Source organism: Phyllobates terribilis, unplaced genomic scaffold (genome assembly GCF_046119375.1).
Source record: "Phyllobates terribilis strain yellow unplaced genomic scaffold, ASM4611937v1 Scaffold_1__5_contigs__length_1240528914, whole genome shotgun sequence".
Lineage (NCBI taxonomy): Eukaryota > Metazoa > Chordata > Amphibia > Anura > Dendrobatidae > Phyllobates > Phyllobates terribilis.
Genome location: NW_027362761.1, coordinates 251670137 through 251687065, shown reverse-complemented (window position 1 = coordinate 251687065; position 16929 = coordinate 251670137). Strand labels below are relative to the sequence as shown.

At 41.5% G+C, this 16929-nt stretch overlaps 1 protein-coding gene across 1 annotated transcript; it reads right to left on the bottom strand.

The window, feature by feature from the left end:
- Positions 1-4450: 4450 nt before the first annotated feature.
- On the bottom strand, positions 4451-5407 carry LOC141254662 (taste receptor type 2 member 40-like). The gene has a single exon (XM_073671036.1). It carries the CDS (start codon positions 5405-5407, stop codon positions 4451-4453), a length of 957 nt encoding a protein of 318 aa, XP_073527137.1.
- Between the last annotated feature and the right edge of the window lie 11522 nt (positions 5408-16929).

Below are 16929 nucleotides of genomic sequence, written 5' to 3'. Positions count from 1 at the left end.
TTATAGAATTTTGCATAACTAGAGGAGGAAGACATGTGAAGACTCTAACTTCAAGGTTAGATTTTAGAAAGGCAGATTTTAAAAGACTCAGAAAGAAAATAGGAGGGATCCAATGGCTGGATGTCCTTAAGGACAAAAATGTCCAGGAAGGATGGGAAATTTTTAAAAATGAGATTCTCAAAGCACAATCGTTAACAATCCCGAAAAGTAGGAAGAATGGGAAGCATTTAAGGAAACCAGGATGGATGAACACAGAACTTAAACACATGCTAAAAAGAAAGAAAGAAATGTTTATTAAATGGAAAGAGGGAGGCATATCTAAAGAAGATTATAATGCAGTCTGCAGATCCTGCAGGGCACGTATCAGGTTAGCTAAAGCTGACAATGAATTAAGGCTTGCAAGAGATGTCAAAAGCAATAAAAAAGGATTTTGGGGGTATGTCAAAAGTAAAAGAAAAGTCAAAGATGCTATAGGATTTTTACAGGATGAAAATGGAGAAATGGTAAGAGAGGATGTTGAGAAGGCCGAACTTTTTAATTCCTATTTTGCATCTGTTTTCTCTCAGAAAGAAAATGTAACATCAACTGATCTTCACTGTCCTTTTAAAGGAATAGAGGAATCCAAGTAATCTGTAAACAGAAAGATTGTGAGGGAATATTTAGCTAACATAAATGAGTTCAAGTCTCCAGGTCCAGATGAATTACACCCCAGAGTACTGAAGGAGATCGTAGAAGAAATTTTAGAACCACTCTCCATAATCTTTGAAAATTCTTGGAGAACAGGAGAAGTCCCAGAAGACTGGAGAAGAGCAAATGTTGTTCCTATCTTCAAAAAGGGGAAGAAGGTGGACCCAGGGAACTATAGGCCGGTGAGTCTGACTTCTATACTAGGAAAGATCTTTGAACAAATTATTAAACAACATGTATGTAAGTACATGGATAAGAATGAAGTGATTAACCAGAGTCAGCATGGGTTTGTAACTAACAAGTCATGTCAGACTAACTTAATTTCCTTCTATGACAGAATCACTGACTGGGTGGATCAGGGAAATGCTGTAGATATAGTATATCTTGACTTCAGCAAAGCATTTGACAAAGTATCTCACACCATCCTTATTGAAAAAATGACCAAGTATGCAATGGACCAGGCAACTGTTAGGTGGATTCATAACTGGCTTAGTGATCGGACTCAAAGGGTGGTTGTAAATGGCTTTACATCCAGCTGGATGAATGTCTCAAGTGGGGTACCACAGGGCTCCGTCCTGGGACCTGTATTGTTCAACATCTTTATCAATGATTTAGATGAAGGAATTGAGGGTAAACTGATTAAATTTGCTGATGACACAAAGCTAGGAGGGATAGCTAATACTAGAGAAGAGAGAGAGAGGATTCAAAAAGACCTAAATAAACTGGAGCAGTGGGCAGCAACCAACAGAATGGTTTTTAACAGGAAAAAATGCAAAGTACTACATCTGGGCAATAAAAATGAAAAATGCATGTACAGAATGGGAGGAATAGAGCTAAGCAACAGTACATGTGAAAAAGACTTAGGTATACTAATAGATCATAGACTGAACATGAGTCAACAGTGTGATGCAGCAGCAAAAAAGGCAAATACAATTCTGGGATGTATTAACAGAAGCATACAGTCTAGATCACGTGAAGTCATTATCGGCCTTTACTCCTCTTTGGTCAGACCTCATCTGGAATACTGTGTACAGTTTTGGGCACCACATTTTAAAAAAGACATAGACAAACTGGAGCAAGTTCAGAGAAGAGCGACCAGAATGGTGACGGGTCTGCAAACCATGTCCTATGAGGAACGGTTGCAGGATTTGGGAATGTTTAGCTTGCAAAAAAGAAGACTGAGAGGAGACTTAATAGCTGTCTACAAATATGTCAAGGGCTGTCACATTGTAGAAGGATCATCTTTATTCTCATTTGCACAAGGAAAGACTAGAAGCAATGGGATGAAACTAAATGGGAGGAGACACAGATTAGATATTAGAAAAAACTTTTTGACAGTTAGGGTGATTAATGAGTGGAACAGGCTGCCACGAGAGGTGGTGAGTTCCCCTTCAATGGACGTCTTCAAACAGAGGCTGGACAGACATCTGTCTGAGATGATCTAGTGAATCCTGCTTTGAGCAGGGGGTTGGACCAGATGACCCAGGAGGTCCCTTCCAACTCTACCATTCTATGATTCTATGATTTAGGTTATTTCACAATTCACCATTATCCTAAGCACTATGCCCTCATGTATCTATTTAAGTCTGGGATATATCACTTTAGGGAGATTAGACTTCTGGATCTCACATATGTTGATACATTTTATTAAAAGGCATCAAACACTATTAAGCGGTACTTATACCATCTAAGAAACCAGAAACGCTTTTACATTATACAGTACAGACCAAATGTTTGGACACACCTTCTCATTTAAAGATTTTTCTGTATGTTCATGACTATGAAAATTGTACATTCACACTGAAGGCATCAAAACTATGAATTAACACATGTGGAATTATATACTTAACAAAAAAGTGTGAAACAACTGAAAATATGTCTTATATTCTAGGTTCTTCAAAGTAGCCACCTTTTGCTTTGATGACTGCTTTGCACACTCTTGGCATTTTCTTGATGAGCTTCAAGAGGTAGTCACCGGAAATGGTTTTCTGTCAGGTTTAATAAGTGGGATTTCTTGCCTTATAAATGGGGTTGGGACCATCAGTCGTGTTGTGCAGAAGTCTGGTGGATACACAGCAGATAGTCCTACTGAATAGACTGTTAGAATTTGTATTATGGCAAGAAAAAAGCAGCTAAGCAAAGAAAAACGAGTGGCCATCATTACTTTAAGAAATGAAGGTCAGTCAGTGCAAAAAATTGGGCAAACTTTGAAAGTGTCCCCAAGTGCAGTTGCAAAAACCATCAAGCGCTACAAAGAAACTGGCTCACATGAGGACCACCTCAGGAAAGGAAGACCAAGAGTCACCCCTGCTTCTGAGGATAAGTTTATTCGAGTCACCAGCCTCAGAAATCGCAGGTTAACAGCAGCTCAGATTGGAGACCAGGTCAATGCCACACAGAGTTCTAGCAGCAGACACATCTCTTCAACAGCTGTTCAGAGGAGACTTTGTGCAGCAGGCTTTCATGGTAAAATAGCTGCTAGGAAACCACTGCTAAGGACAGGCAACGAGCAGAAGAGACTTGTTTGGGCTAAAGAACACAAGGAATGGACATTAGACCAGTGGAAATCTGTGCTTTGGTCTGATGAGTCCAAACTTGAGATCTTTGGTTCCAACCACCGTGTCTTTGTGCGACGCAGAAAAGGTGAACGGATGGACTCTACATGCCTGGTTCCCAGCGTGAAGCATGGAGGAGGAGGTGTGATGGTGTGGGGGTGCTTTGCTGGTGACACTGTTGGGGATTTATTCAAAATTGAAGGCATACTGAACCAGCATGGCTACCACAGCATCTTGCAGCGGCATGCTATTCCATCCGGTTTGCGTTTAGTTGGACCATCATTTATTTTTCAACAGGACAATGACCCCAAACACACCTCCAGGCTGTGTAAGGGCTATTTGACCAAAACGGAGAGTGATGGGGTGCTATGCCAGATGACCTGGCCTCCACAGTCAGTCACCAGACCTGAACCCAATTGAGATGGTTTGGGGTGAGCTGGACCGCAGAGTGAAGGCAAAAGGGCCAACAAGTGCTAAGCATCTCTGGGAACTCCTTCAAGATTGTTGGAAGACCATTTCCGGTGACTACCTCTTGAAGCTCATCAAGAGAATGCCAAGAGTGTGCAAAGCAGTCATCAAAGCAAAAGGTGGCTACTTTGAAGAACCTAGAATATAAGACATATTTTCAGTTGTTTCACACTTTGTTGTTAAGTATATAATTCCACATGTGTTAATTCATAGTTTTGATGCCTTCAGTGTGAATGTACAATTTTCATAGTCATGAAAATACAGAAAAATCTTTAAATGAGAAGATGTGTCCAAACTTTTGGTCTGTACTGTACGTCTTTTTGTAGACTAAAAGATGTATAAGTTTTAAGAGGTTATCCCATCTGGGACATTTATGCCTGGTCCACAGAATATGATATATAAATATCTGATAGATGAGGAATTCACATGCATGTGAATGGAGGCAGCTATGCATGTTTCTATTCTGGTGCACGAGGGGACCTCAATCTCAAGAAATCCGGTGGATATGCCGTAAATGTCCAACATAGGAATAACCTTTTAAGCTGCAAGCCTGTACAGGATTCATTGTTTTTTGATGCTCATTTTATAACTGAGACAATTTTCTGCTCATTTAAAGGAAGTTGGGAGTAGACTTTGATATTTCTTTAGTGTTGATTTTATTAAAATGTGAGCTTGCTATTGTATTATCCATTCTTAACATTTACCAGTCCAGTAAGCATTTATTCTGATAAGTGAATGTTCTACTTATGCTTCAGGTTAATGAACATGACGGAGGATTTCTTTGACTTTCGACATTTAAAACCATGTACTCCACTGAGTAAATTTGAAGAGATTTGTTTTAATTTCGGGCTCCCAAAAATAAGAACAATTGACTGTGCCGGAGAATAGCTGTAGATTACAACCAAACAGACGCAGAATCCGGGGCTGCTGGGAGGAAAGACGTCCAGAAACATAAGGATTTCGGAAACATAGAAGAATATGTAGAGGATGAGTAGACAACTTATGGTTCTAGCTGCTCGAACTCTACCTTGTGCTCTTTGACTGAGATCTCCATTTGTATTTCGGTCTGAGTTGTGAATCACAAGTGACTTTACAATTACTCCATTTGCAATTGCTACCAGGATTAAAGGAAGCGAGCAGTTTATAACATTACAAGGAATCAGATATGCAATATTCTGTTTAGGAACTGAAATTTCCATCTCTTGATCACTCGACATATTTACATTTTCAGGATCTCTGTACAGGTTCCATGCAGCAGGTATACCAGTAGCCATTGCTAGGGAAACTGAAGCCAAAAGAAGCAGTGGTATTAATTTGGAGAGAGCAAACTTGATTCGGATGAGATATGGATTGGTGAATATGACGATCTGAAGACAATAGTTTATGGAGAGACAAACGGTGAACCAGAAGCTGGAGTAAATGGGGAGGCTTAACATAACAATAAATAGAAGGTAAACCTCATCCGAATAATAGAGCTCGCTATCAAGAAAGCTCAGAAAATCATTTGCCAGCATTACAAGCTGAAATAAAATATTAGATGTGCTCAGAGTGATCAGAATGAGGTCTGACGGACTGAGAGGCTTACCCTTCACTTTGTCTGTAATGTTCACAACAATTATGAGAGAACTTGTGAATATCCCAATCATGGTGCTGACACCTAATATGGTCATGGAAGCCAAAATAAAAGCTGGGAGCATCAGAGAAAACCAGAGTTCTCAGTGGGCTGAGAAATTACCAAATCTTCCAAATATCTTGTTTTGTGATACACATAAAATTCTGAACAAGAAATAGAACAATATATAATAATATAAGATCAAATAAGAAATGTACAAAAATGATACAATGATTATTCACATGTACAGCACCATGGAATTAATGGTTCTTTAAAAATAAATTATTAATAATAATAATGAAAATATTACATTTTTGAGGACTTCTTTGATTGTGATGTACAATCTTTAGAAAATAAATCTGGATTTATTTCTTTTGAAACAACATAGTGGCGTAGCTGCTGAGCCATTACCTTAGTGAAACTGAAATTTGCCAGAAGGTATTCATTGTGCTTGGACTAAAAAATGCAGAAGTGATGCATCTATGTCTATTATACTTTTCCTCTGATTGTTCCACTCCTGGTTTTGGCTTACAAATACTGATGTAAAATACTGACCAAATACTGAACGTGTGAACATGGACTTACTCTTACTTTTTCAGGGTGAGATGCATAATAAGGCTACGAATACTGACCAAATACTGAGAAAAAATACTGACCGAATACTGACCAAATACCGAGAGTGGGGCCATGGCTTTATTACGCATCTCTCCCTGAAAAAGTAAGAGTAAGTCCACATTCACATGTTCAGTATTTGGTCAGTATTTTACATCAGTATTTGTAAGCCAAAACCAGGAGTGGAACAATCAGAGGAAAAGTATAATAGAAACAAGTCACCACTTCTGTATTTATCACCCACTCCTGATTTTGGCTTACAAATACTGATGTAAAATACTGACCAAATACTGAACATGTGAATGTGGACTTACTCTTACTTTTTCAGGGAGAGATGCACAATAAAGCCATGGCCCCACTCTCGGTATTTGGTCAGTATTTTTTCTCAGTATTTGGTCAGTATTCGTAGCCTTATTATGCATCTCACTCTGAAAAAGTAAGAGTAAGTCCATGTTCACACGTTCAGTATTTGGTCAGTATTTTACATCAGTATTTGTAAGTCAAAACCAGGAGTGGAACAATCAGACGAAAGGCATAATAGAAACTCGTCGCCACTTCTGTATTTATCACCCACTCCTGGTTTTGGCTTACAAATACTGATGTAAAATACTGACCAAATACTGAATGTGTGAACATGGCCTTAGGGTGGCCATAGACATCAGATTAATGGCGGCCAAACCTTCTGATCTAATGATTATAAGGTTGTCCTGAATTTCCCATTGCACATGGCCGTATATTCTGTCTGATTGCGATCCAACAGAAAATCACTGCATGCCCGAGTTTGTTTTAACTATTCCGATCACACTAAGCAATGGAAGTCAATAAGTCCATGGAACACATCGGACAGAAATCGGATGACATCTGAGTGCAGTCCGATTTCCATGGACTGACAAAATGGAGAAGATGGAGAAGTTTTTATCTCCATCTTCTCCTCATCAGAAAGAATCGGATCACACTATGATCACACTCTGATCAAACTCTGATCAGAGTTTGATCAGAGTGAGATTAGCATAATTGATCCGATTATCTTGGATGAGAGAATACACGGTCATCTACACCTAGCTTAATGGCAAATATTGGAGGAAAGGATTGGGTTATTGAGTTTCAACATGCCTGATCCTTTTTATCCAATGGAAGATAAGCTGCCACCAGTGGTATCTAAAAGCTCGTGTCTCCCATCTCCTTAATCAGAACAAAGTACAAATGTGTATGAGGAGGTCAGGTAGAATATCTGGGAGCCAAATCAGAGTTTGGCTGACATATATATATAAAGTGTATGACTGAATTTACAACACATGATATCACAAGGAAAACACATACACATTAACCCTCAAAATAAAACTTAATTAGTAAATGTAAATGCTGCATGAAGACCTCAGTGATGCTCCATGTCTAATGGAGAAGAAATTCTTTCCAGATGTTGTAGTGATGGAAATACTTTTGGAAATTACTTTTCAAACTACTCACTTGATGATTTGAAAAGGTGTAGCTTGTAAGTCCATCTATTTTATACTGTCATGGCATTTCACAAGGATCTGTGAAGAGACCAACCACTTTCCCTCCCGTCATTCATGATAATGAAGGGATTGTTCCCAATTACCGGATGTAATAGAATAAACAACACCGTTTTATGACAGTAAATGGGGCCGTGTTGCAGTTTTTTAAAGAGTGGGTGACCAGGAGTATCGCTGAGTTGGGACAATACAGCATCTGTCCTACCTTCTAATAATATGTAAAATATAGATAAAATCACACAATACAACTAATGCCAGAATATATCCAAAGTTGAGAACAAAATGACAAATGTAAAAGAAAAAATGAACATTAAAACTCACGTCCTAACATAAGTTTATTCACTACACTATGCATCTACCCTTAACAAAATGTCTAAAATGAAGACAACTCAGACTATATAAACAGATGAAAAGCCTGCAGAGTTTATTAGAAGAGAAGAACAGAACACTGCTGAAAACAGAACGATGGATTGTAATAAACTTCAGGCTGAGGACTCTGAGGTTAGTCAATATAAATGCCTTATTAGATGAGATGCAGTGAAATATGGACATGTGTTGTCTGTGAGCATCTAATGGTTTCGTGTTTGACTTAAGGGTTCTTTCACCCAACATAGGAAGTCAATCAGTGGTCATCTACTTTCAAGAAACTTTTATATGGGGCAATAATTGCCTGACTGATCTTCCATATGAAAATCGTTCCCAATCTGTTTAGCAAGCCGACAATTGTAATATTTTGCTCAGTAATTGCTAATCATATTGTTTTTCTAACTTAAAAATCATTGTTGATCTTAATTTTTGTTCATTCTATGGAACGCAGTCACATTTAATGAAATATTGCATAAATGTCCCCTAATGGACAAAATGACTTATCTCTAGCATATTGATGGCCTACAATATCATCTGGAAGATAACCAGATACAATAAATGTGACTGAATAAGCATTTTATATTAGCTGTTATTAATAGTTATGATTTTACTATAAATTATGCTTTTTTAGGTCTTAAACTGTGATTTGGACATTGACATAGTAACTATCCGAACACAAGCATTTTCTTTTTCTCATGTCTGCTTATATTGGTTTCCTCATAAAAAGTGTGTTTTCAATAAAAAATCTAGACTCAACATTAAATGTTCAATCCGAGAGTTTTGTTTTCTATAGTAGTGTGTAAAGCCACCACATGATCTTAAGTTAATATGAGTACCAAATAGACATATAGGTATAGAAAATAAAATCTAATTTTACAATAAATTCATTTTGTGGTTATACATTGAGGTCACTTACCATAACGATGTCTGTGTCATCTCTGATCATATGTTTAATTGGCTCTTACAATTTGCTGAACTGTGAATGCTATTTATATTGACACACACTATACCCTCCTGTAATTAGGAGTTATGACATTATCTTGGGGATAATTATATAATTTGAGTTTATTCAGCATCCCAAAAATAAAAGCTTTGTATAATTATACCGTTATAATTTACCCTTTTGATTTGCTAAAAAGTGCAAAGAATATACGTATTTTGGTTAGTATAATATATCTTTCATAGATTTCTGAATATATATGGTATATAAATGCATAAAAAAGCAAGAAAATTCAATAGCATATGCCATGCAAAAAAATAGTGTTTTTATTGGCCCATGTGAACCAGTAGCAATGTTATGGGACTTGTGGGCTGAAGTGGTAGCGCCCAGTAGTCCGGTATGCCGCCAGGAGTCGGCTGCGGTGACAAGGTCACATGATATGTGGTGATTAGTGTTGAGCATTCCGATACTGAAATATCGGGTATCGGCCGATATTCACTGTATCGGAATTCCGATACTTAATTCCGATACTTTTATAATATCGAATACCGGAATCGGAAGTTCCCATAATGCCTGCGCTCTGCAGTGTCTGTGAAGGATGACAAGCTGGATGGCAGCGCTCAGCTGCGATCCAGCTTGTCATCAGAATGCCATCCCAGCGTGGGAGAATTCTCCTGATTGTTTAAAAGCCGGCGGGCGGTAAAAAGCCGCCGGCTTTTAAACAATCACGCAGCCCCATACTGCTTCCCCGCAGCCTCCCACCCCGATCCTCCGCTCCCCTCGCCACCTCCAATCCCAATCGTAAATTAGGACCGGGCGGGGAGCGCAGCACCAATGAGCGAAGGACCCGGGCGGGGAAGCCGGCAGTGAAAAGACTTCACCGCCGGCTTTCCCGTTCTGTGCTGCGCTTTCCCGCCGGTTATTTCAAATGAACAGCTGAGGTATCAGGTGATGCCGATCAGCTGTTCATTTGAAGTAGCCGCGGTGCCCTCAGAGGGTTCATGTGAGTTCATGCTTCACTGCATTGCATGAACTCACATGAACTTTCCCACGGCCGCACAGGTCAGCCTCACCTCCCAGACCCGTCATGATTAGTGTGTGTGCGGGGTGTGTGTGTGTGTGCGGGGTGTGTGTGTGTGCGGGGTGTGTGTGTGTGCGGGTGTGTGTGCGGGTGTGTGCGTGCAGGCAGACATAGGCCGATGTGACACTACTACTCCCATCGGCCTATGTCTGTCCCCCGTCCACTCCTGCCAGCAGGATCAGCTCGATGGGAGCAGTAGTTCCCATCAGCCTGATCCTGCTATTTAAATTGCCCTACTGTGTCCCCAGTGTCTGGCTGTGACGGCATCCAGATGAGCCGAGGTCATGTCCAATGAACTCAGCTCACCTCATGTACGTCACTGACAGCGTGGGAAAATTCTCCTGCACTCAGCGCTTCAGCGTGAGAATTTTCCCACGCTGTCAGTGACGTGCATGAGGTGAGCTGAGTTCATTGGACATGACCTCACCTCATGTATGTCACCGACAGCGTGGGAGAATTCTCACGCTGAAGCGCTGAGTGCAGGAGAATTTTCCCACGCTGTCAGTGACGTGCATGAGGTGAGCTGAGTTCATTGGACATGAACTCGGCTCATCTGGATGACGTCACAGAGAGACACTGAGGAGCGCAAGCATGCCTGCGCTTCTCAGTGTCTGCGGGATGACAGGCTGGATGGCAGCGTTCTGCTGCGGTCCAGCCTGTCATCTCGATGTAGCAGAGCTGAAGCTGTCGTGGGAACCATGGAAAGGTAAGGATGAGGTTGCTTTATTATTTTACTTTTATTGCAGGAGATCGTTGGCTTCAGCTGGAATGGGCGTGATGGTAAGTATAGTTTAATTTAGAACAATAAAGAATTGTGTCTTTATTTCAATTAAAGGACTTTATTTTGGGTGTTTGTGTTTTCTTTTAACTTTGACTATGGGGTTAGTAATGGGGGTGTCCTATAGACGCCTCTCCATTACTAACCTGGGCTTGATGTCAGCTGGCATTATAAGCTGACATCAACCCCAACCCTATTACCCCCTGCCACCGCACCAGGGCAGCGTGGAAGAGCGAGGCTAAGTGCCAGAATTGGCGCATCCTATGGATACGCCATTTCTGGGGCGGCTGACGGCTGGTGTTTCTAGCCTGGGAGGGGGCCAATATTCATGGCACCCTTCCTGGGCTATTAATATCAGCCCCCAGCTGTCTGCCTAGCCTGTGCTAGCTATTAAATTAGGGGGGACCCCACATTATTTTTTTGGGGGGGTTCCCCCATTTTAATAGCTAGTAAAGGCTATGTATTCAGCTGGGGGCTGATATTAGTAGCCTGGGAAGCTCCGTGGGTATTACCCCCTTCCCAGGCTTCAAACATTTGCCCCAGCTGTCTGCTTAACCTCCGCTAGAGCCTAAAATTAAGGGGAACCCCACGCCAATTTTTTTTTAAATAAATCCTTTATTTTAACACTAAATGACAAGTACAGTAATCAACACTGTCACTGTACTTCTTATATATGTGGCTGACATGTTTCTATCTATCTAATCTATGTGTGAAGCTCTATTCTGTCTGTTATAAATTGTCGGGTACAGATGCTGAATTGCCGGCCGGCTTTTTTAAAGAGACGGTGCACGAAAACACTAATATTTTTTTTAATAAATCCTTTACACTAAATGACAAGTACAGTAAGCAACACTGTCACTGTACTTCATATATATGTGACTGACATGTTTCTATCTATCTAATCTATGTGTGAAGCTCTATTCTTTCTGTTGTAAATTGTCGGGTACCGGTGTATGCCGCTGATGAATTGCCGGCTTTTCATGTCATTCTACATTATTCTTAGTTGTTTTCCTTCATGTAGAATTAACCTACAAGGAAAGAAAGGGTTTATTTTCATTCCGATATTTGTGTCCCATAGACTTGCATTGGTTTCCGGTATCGGAATCGGCGATATCCGATACTTTTTGGGTATCGGCCCGATCCAATCCGATACAATATTTCCTGATATCGGAAGGTATCGCTCAACACTAGTGGTGATGTAAACATGATGTGTGGTGACAAGGTCATTTGATGTGATGATGTGCGGTGATGTGCATAGAGTGTGTAGGACATTGTACAGCAGTGTGTAGGACTGTGTACAGCTTATAGGACTGTGTGCAATGAGTTTGCAGCCTTATGATGTGTCGGCATTGGTAGCGCAGTGTGCACTGTGTGTGAGGCTGTTGTCTGCAGAGCAGTTTGGTGATGTGCAGGTGACAGAGCATGTTGTCTGCAGGTGACAGAGCTTTGTGTGTAGTCTGTAGGTGACATAGGACTGAGGCGACATAGGACAGCGACTGAGTTGGGACTGGAGACCAAAGTGGAGCAGGAGGTATTAGCCATCCTTGAAGAACTGCCAAAGCAGCAAACACAAGAAGCTCCAGGTATGTTCCACACATCCCTGATGCCCAGGTCAAAAGCATTCCACCCCTTGTCTGTCTGTCCCCAGGTGGAAATCTTCACCAAACTGGTGTTAGAAGAGTTTAAGAAAATCCCGGGCAATATTAAAAATGAAAAATGATAACATCATCCTCTCTCAACATAAAGCTCTGAGTGAGCTCCAGATGATGGATGATGTGGTAAAAAAGATGGCAGACAAGGGTGGAAATGTTGTCATCTTCATCTGGCCTGTAGGGAAATATGAGAAAGAAGCATTTAGGCAGTTGAACAATAAAGAAACATACTGTAAATTATCATATCCCATCGCAGCCCATTCTCACTCATAATGTCTTTGTCTTTAAAGATAGATTCTTTATTCAAAAACAGGGCACTGTGATGGGGGCGGCCTGTGCCCCATCCTATGCTAATTTGTTCTTGGGGTACTGGGAGTGTTCCATCTTTCATGGTGACGGAGGCCGGGCCGCTGACCAGGTGCAATGCTGGTTAAGATATATAGATGACCTTTTGATTATTTGGCAGGGCACTGAAACTGACTTGACCAGATTCACGGAGAATCTAAATTCCAATCCATTTAATATTAAACTTATGCTTAAGGCAAGTCAACACAGAATTGAATTCCTCGATGTTACTTTAGAAGTAGGATCTGATGTGTACCGCAAGGATCTGTGAACTCCCTGCTCCATGCTTCCTCAGCCGACAGTTATTCTACTATTAAAGACGTCCCAGTTGGTCAATTCCTCAGGATGACGCTGATCTGCTCCACCACTGAGAGATTTGAACGTCAAGCCAGTGATTTAAAAACAAGGTTCCAAAGAAGAGGTTAGAGCAACCGTTGTATTAAAAAGGGTTAACAGCTGTTATTCAAAAAGAGTGACAAGGCCACTGACAGTCATGATATCAGATTTATCCCTACACATAACTGTTAGTGGAATTACATTCAGACCATTCTTTGTAAACACTGGTCTGTATTGAAAACTGACCCGATTTTGGCCACACAGTTACCAGAGAGACCCTTCATGGCGGCCAGGAAGGGTAGGAATCTAAAGGACATGTTGGTGAAGAGCCACTATATTGCCAAATAGAAAGCCAAGAAAGGGCTGTTAACCATGTGGAGGGTGTTTGGCTTGTGAAAACATCATCAGAAGCACAGACTTTTCAACATCAGATGGACAAAAACGATTCACAATTAAAAGCTACATTTCTTATAGTACACACGTGGTAGACTATGCCGCGTGTGCTTATTCCCTGATATATGTGGGTCTTACCTCCCGTCAGTTGCATATAAGAGTAAGCAACATGTGCGCGATATAAGTAATGCACAAAAAATTGAGGATATAACAATTTTAAAAACATTGCCTAGACACTTTAAAATCCATCATGGGTGTAACCCAAGGGGTCTAAAGGTACGAGGAATTGTGATTGTGTGACACTCGCAGCCCTACCCTGGGAAGATGAGGGGATTACTCGGAGCCAGGTCAGATGTTTTGGTGGGGGTAGTAGCAGTGGCCTGGACCCGTTCTGTGCCCAGGGCCGTCACATTAAAAAGGGTGGTATGGGCTATCAGGGTTGAGTGGTTGCTATCGACTACGCCACCTGTGGTACCTGGTGAAGGCCACCAACACTGCTGCAGTCCTCTGAGGCGGGATGTTGTGGCAGCCGTCGTTGACACTACTCCCTACAGGCAGAGCAGGGCCTCAGGACAGAGACGAGGATGGAGGGAGTTGTAGTGTAGGAGGTCTGGTGCTGCTTGGTGGGGTGCAGTGCAGAAATAAAGAGTCCGGAGGCCATAGGGGTTGACTTCCAGGGTTTTTTACTCACGGTGGAGAGTACAGCTGCAAGGCTTCTCCCTGCTCCTCACGGAGTTCTGCGGTCACCAGGGATGGGGGTCCGACAACCTCTGAGTAATTCAAGTGCTTAATCAGGACCCCGCACCAGAGTGTTCCTAGACTTCAGACTGAGTCCTCTCCTGTCTGTGTGTGTAGATAGGCCGGGTCTCCCTCTGGACTACGCTCAGAAAAAGGGTACGGGTGGCAGCTCCGCTCCTTTCGTTACCCGGTGGGATCCTCTGGGCCTGCCGGGCTTCCCTGACTAGGACTTAGAGTAGCAAAGTCAGGTGTCGGGGGCCGGTACCCCTCTTGCAGCCGGAATCCCTCTGACTAGGCCAGAATAGCGAGGACAGGTGGCGTATACCGCTCCGTCTGCATCCCCCTGGGATCCTTTTGCGGTGGAGCTACACTCCCAAGCTCCAGGCCTTCTTGGGTATGGTCCTTGACCGGGTTGAGACATACGTTAACTCCAACCTGCCCCTCGACCCAAGGCCAGGGTACGGGGGCCGTGTCTCCTTCCGCTGCAGGTTCACCCAGAAGCCACGTTCAGGGATGGAGATCACAATCAAAGAACCATGAGCCCAAGATGGCTGTTTATTAAATATGAAATATTAAGTGTAACTAAATGTGAGTCCTCCACCCTCACCCACTACTGGGTTCCCCCTATCTCTTGGTTCCCCAGTTTCCCATTTTCCAGTAGGGGCAGCACACTAGTGCCTATTAGCCCCCTCTGGCGGGAGAAGTGTGGTGTGGGATGTGGAGGTGGGGTCCTGACCATTGCACCGTTCTTACCTCGAAGGAGGAACACCACACCCCATTGAAGAGGTGCAGCATCCCTGTGGCGGTCGAACCCTCAGGGGCACCACAATTGTGTCCGTGGTGGAATCAGAAGAAGTGATCTAAAACGGATCTTGGCACAATTAGAATGCAAATGGATCAGCAACTTGGACACTATGACCCCTAAAGGTCTTAATGAGAAGCTGAGTTTCCTTCCGTTTCTTTAACAATAATGAGCCTTAAAGGGGTATTTCCAGCTCCAAGATCCTATCCCAATATGTAGTAGGTGTAATAATAATAATATTAGCAAATACCTACAATTAGAAATGTAGTATAGTATTTTTGATTCACTATGCCACTTACCTCATGTACAGACAACACAGGACCTTATTGGGATAGGATCTTGGAGATGGGAATACCCCTTTAATACATTAATTTGCTGAGGTTCTTGTTATCTCTGTTTTTCTATTTATAATAGTGTTTGTCTTTGTTTGTATGTTTTTAGTTTACACATAATTGAAGACTTTTCTGCTTTTGGTTATCGGTCAGAAAAATACTATGGCTGTTGAAACCCCATGATCATCCATCAAGATCCATCATGTTCTTGATGGATATAATATATGCTATAAGTCGTATAAGTCTCTCTCCCTAGTAGTAATTATGTTTTTCATCTATTCACTTTGAGGATAATATATTCCCTGTATTGGGATCATACTGTGTTCCACATGCTTTGTGCACAATATTCCCTGTTGTTGGGATCGTATGTATTCACTTTTTTATGAATGTGTGCTCACTAGTTGAGAATATGTAAAATTGTCATTATTTTCTTTCACTGTTTGTTGTCAAAGTGAGGTGTTTACTTCCTTTTGTGTTTTCCCCTTCCCTCCTTTCCTTATCTTCCTGTTCACTCACTTCTTTTTATGCTATCTTTCATAATTGGTCACATTGTGTTACAGCATAGGAATTGCGTTGATCTTAGAGAAAATGGTAGAATCCATGTGTCTTACTGTCACTGTTCATTGTCATTGGGAGGTGCTTATTTCCGTTTGTATTTTTTCCTGCATTTTCCCCTGTTTTCCTCCCCCCCCCCCCTTTTACACCCTTACTCACCTCCTTTTATAGTATCATGCATATCTGATCACAGTGTGCTACACAATAGGAATTGGGTGATATCGTAGTGTTGATCTGAGACAAAATGGTAGATTACATGGGTCATCTTAAACACGGCCACCTGTCTGTACATGTGCCCTGCCACTCTATTGCCGCCCTGTCCCATTCGGCCTCCAAATTGTATGCATATCTGTGACGTTATCAGGAGTTTTTCCTTGACGTGCACCCTCCCAGAGACGCCGATCATGTGAGGGGTATTTCCGGCGCGGGACGCACGTCACATGAGTATCGGGGAGGTCCCCTGGGAGTCTTGCAATAGCATAGAGCACTTTATTATGGGTAAGTTCTATTGACTACTAACTTGATAGATTTATGGCTTTCAAGAGAATGCGAAGAGTGTGCAAAGCAGTCATCAAAGTAAAAGGTGGCTACTTTGAAGAACCTAGAATATAAGACATATTTTCAGTTGTTTCACACTTTTTTTGTTAAGTATATAATTCCACATGTGTTAATTCATAGTTTTGATGCCTTCAGTGTGAATGTACAATTTTCATAGTCATGAAAATACAGAAAAATCTTTAAATGAGAAGGTGTGTCCAAACTTTTGGTCTGTACTGTATATTTTTGAAGCTAGCACTCCATCTTTTTGGTTTATGAATAATTATGTTTAGGAGTTTCTTCTAATCTAATCCAAAAAAAATTCAGATTGATAGGATACCGTGACTTTCACATAATGAAATTATCCTCCATCTATCTTACCAGTTTTTCTGTGAATTTGTTAATTGTACATTTAGAAAGGACAGGAAAGACAAAAAAGGTGGAGGGGTGTGTATTTTCATTAAATCCAACTTAAGAATTGTGCTCAATGACAACGTTGGGGGGAGCTTCGACAATGTAGAGTCAATATGGGTAAATGTACATGGTGATGACAATAATGGAAAGCTTCTAATTGGAGTTTGTTGCAAGCCTCCTAGTATAACTGAACAGGTAGAAAATGAAATGCT

Coding starts and splice junctions, on each gene's coding strand:
- LOC141254662 (XM_073671036.1), bottom strand. CDS start 5,407: ATGCTCCCAGCTTTTATTTTGGCTTCCATGACCATATTAGGTGTCAGC.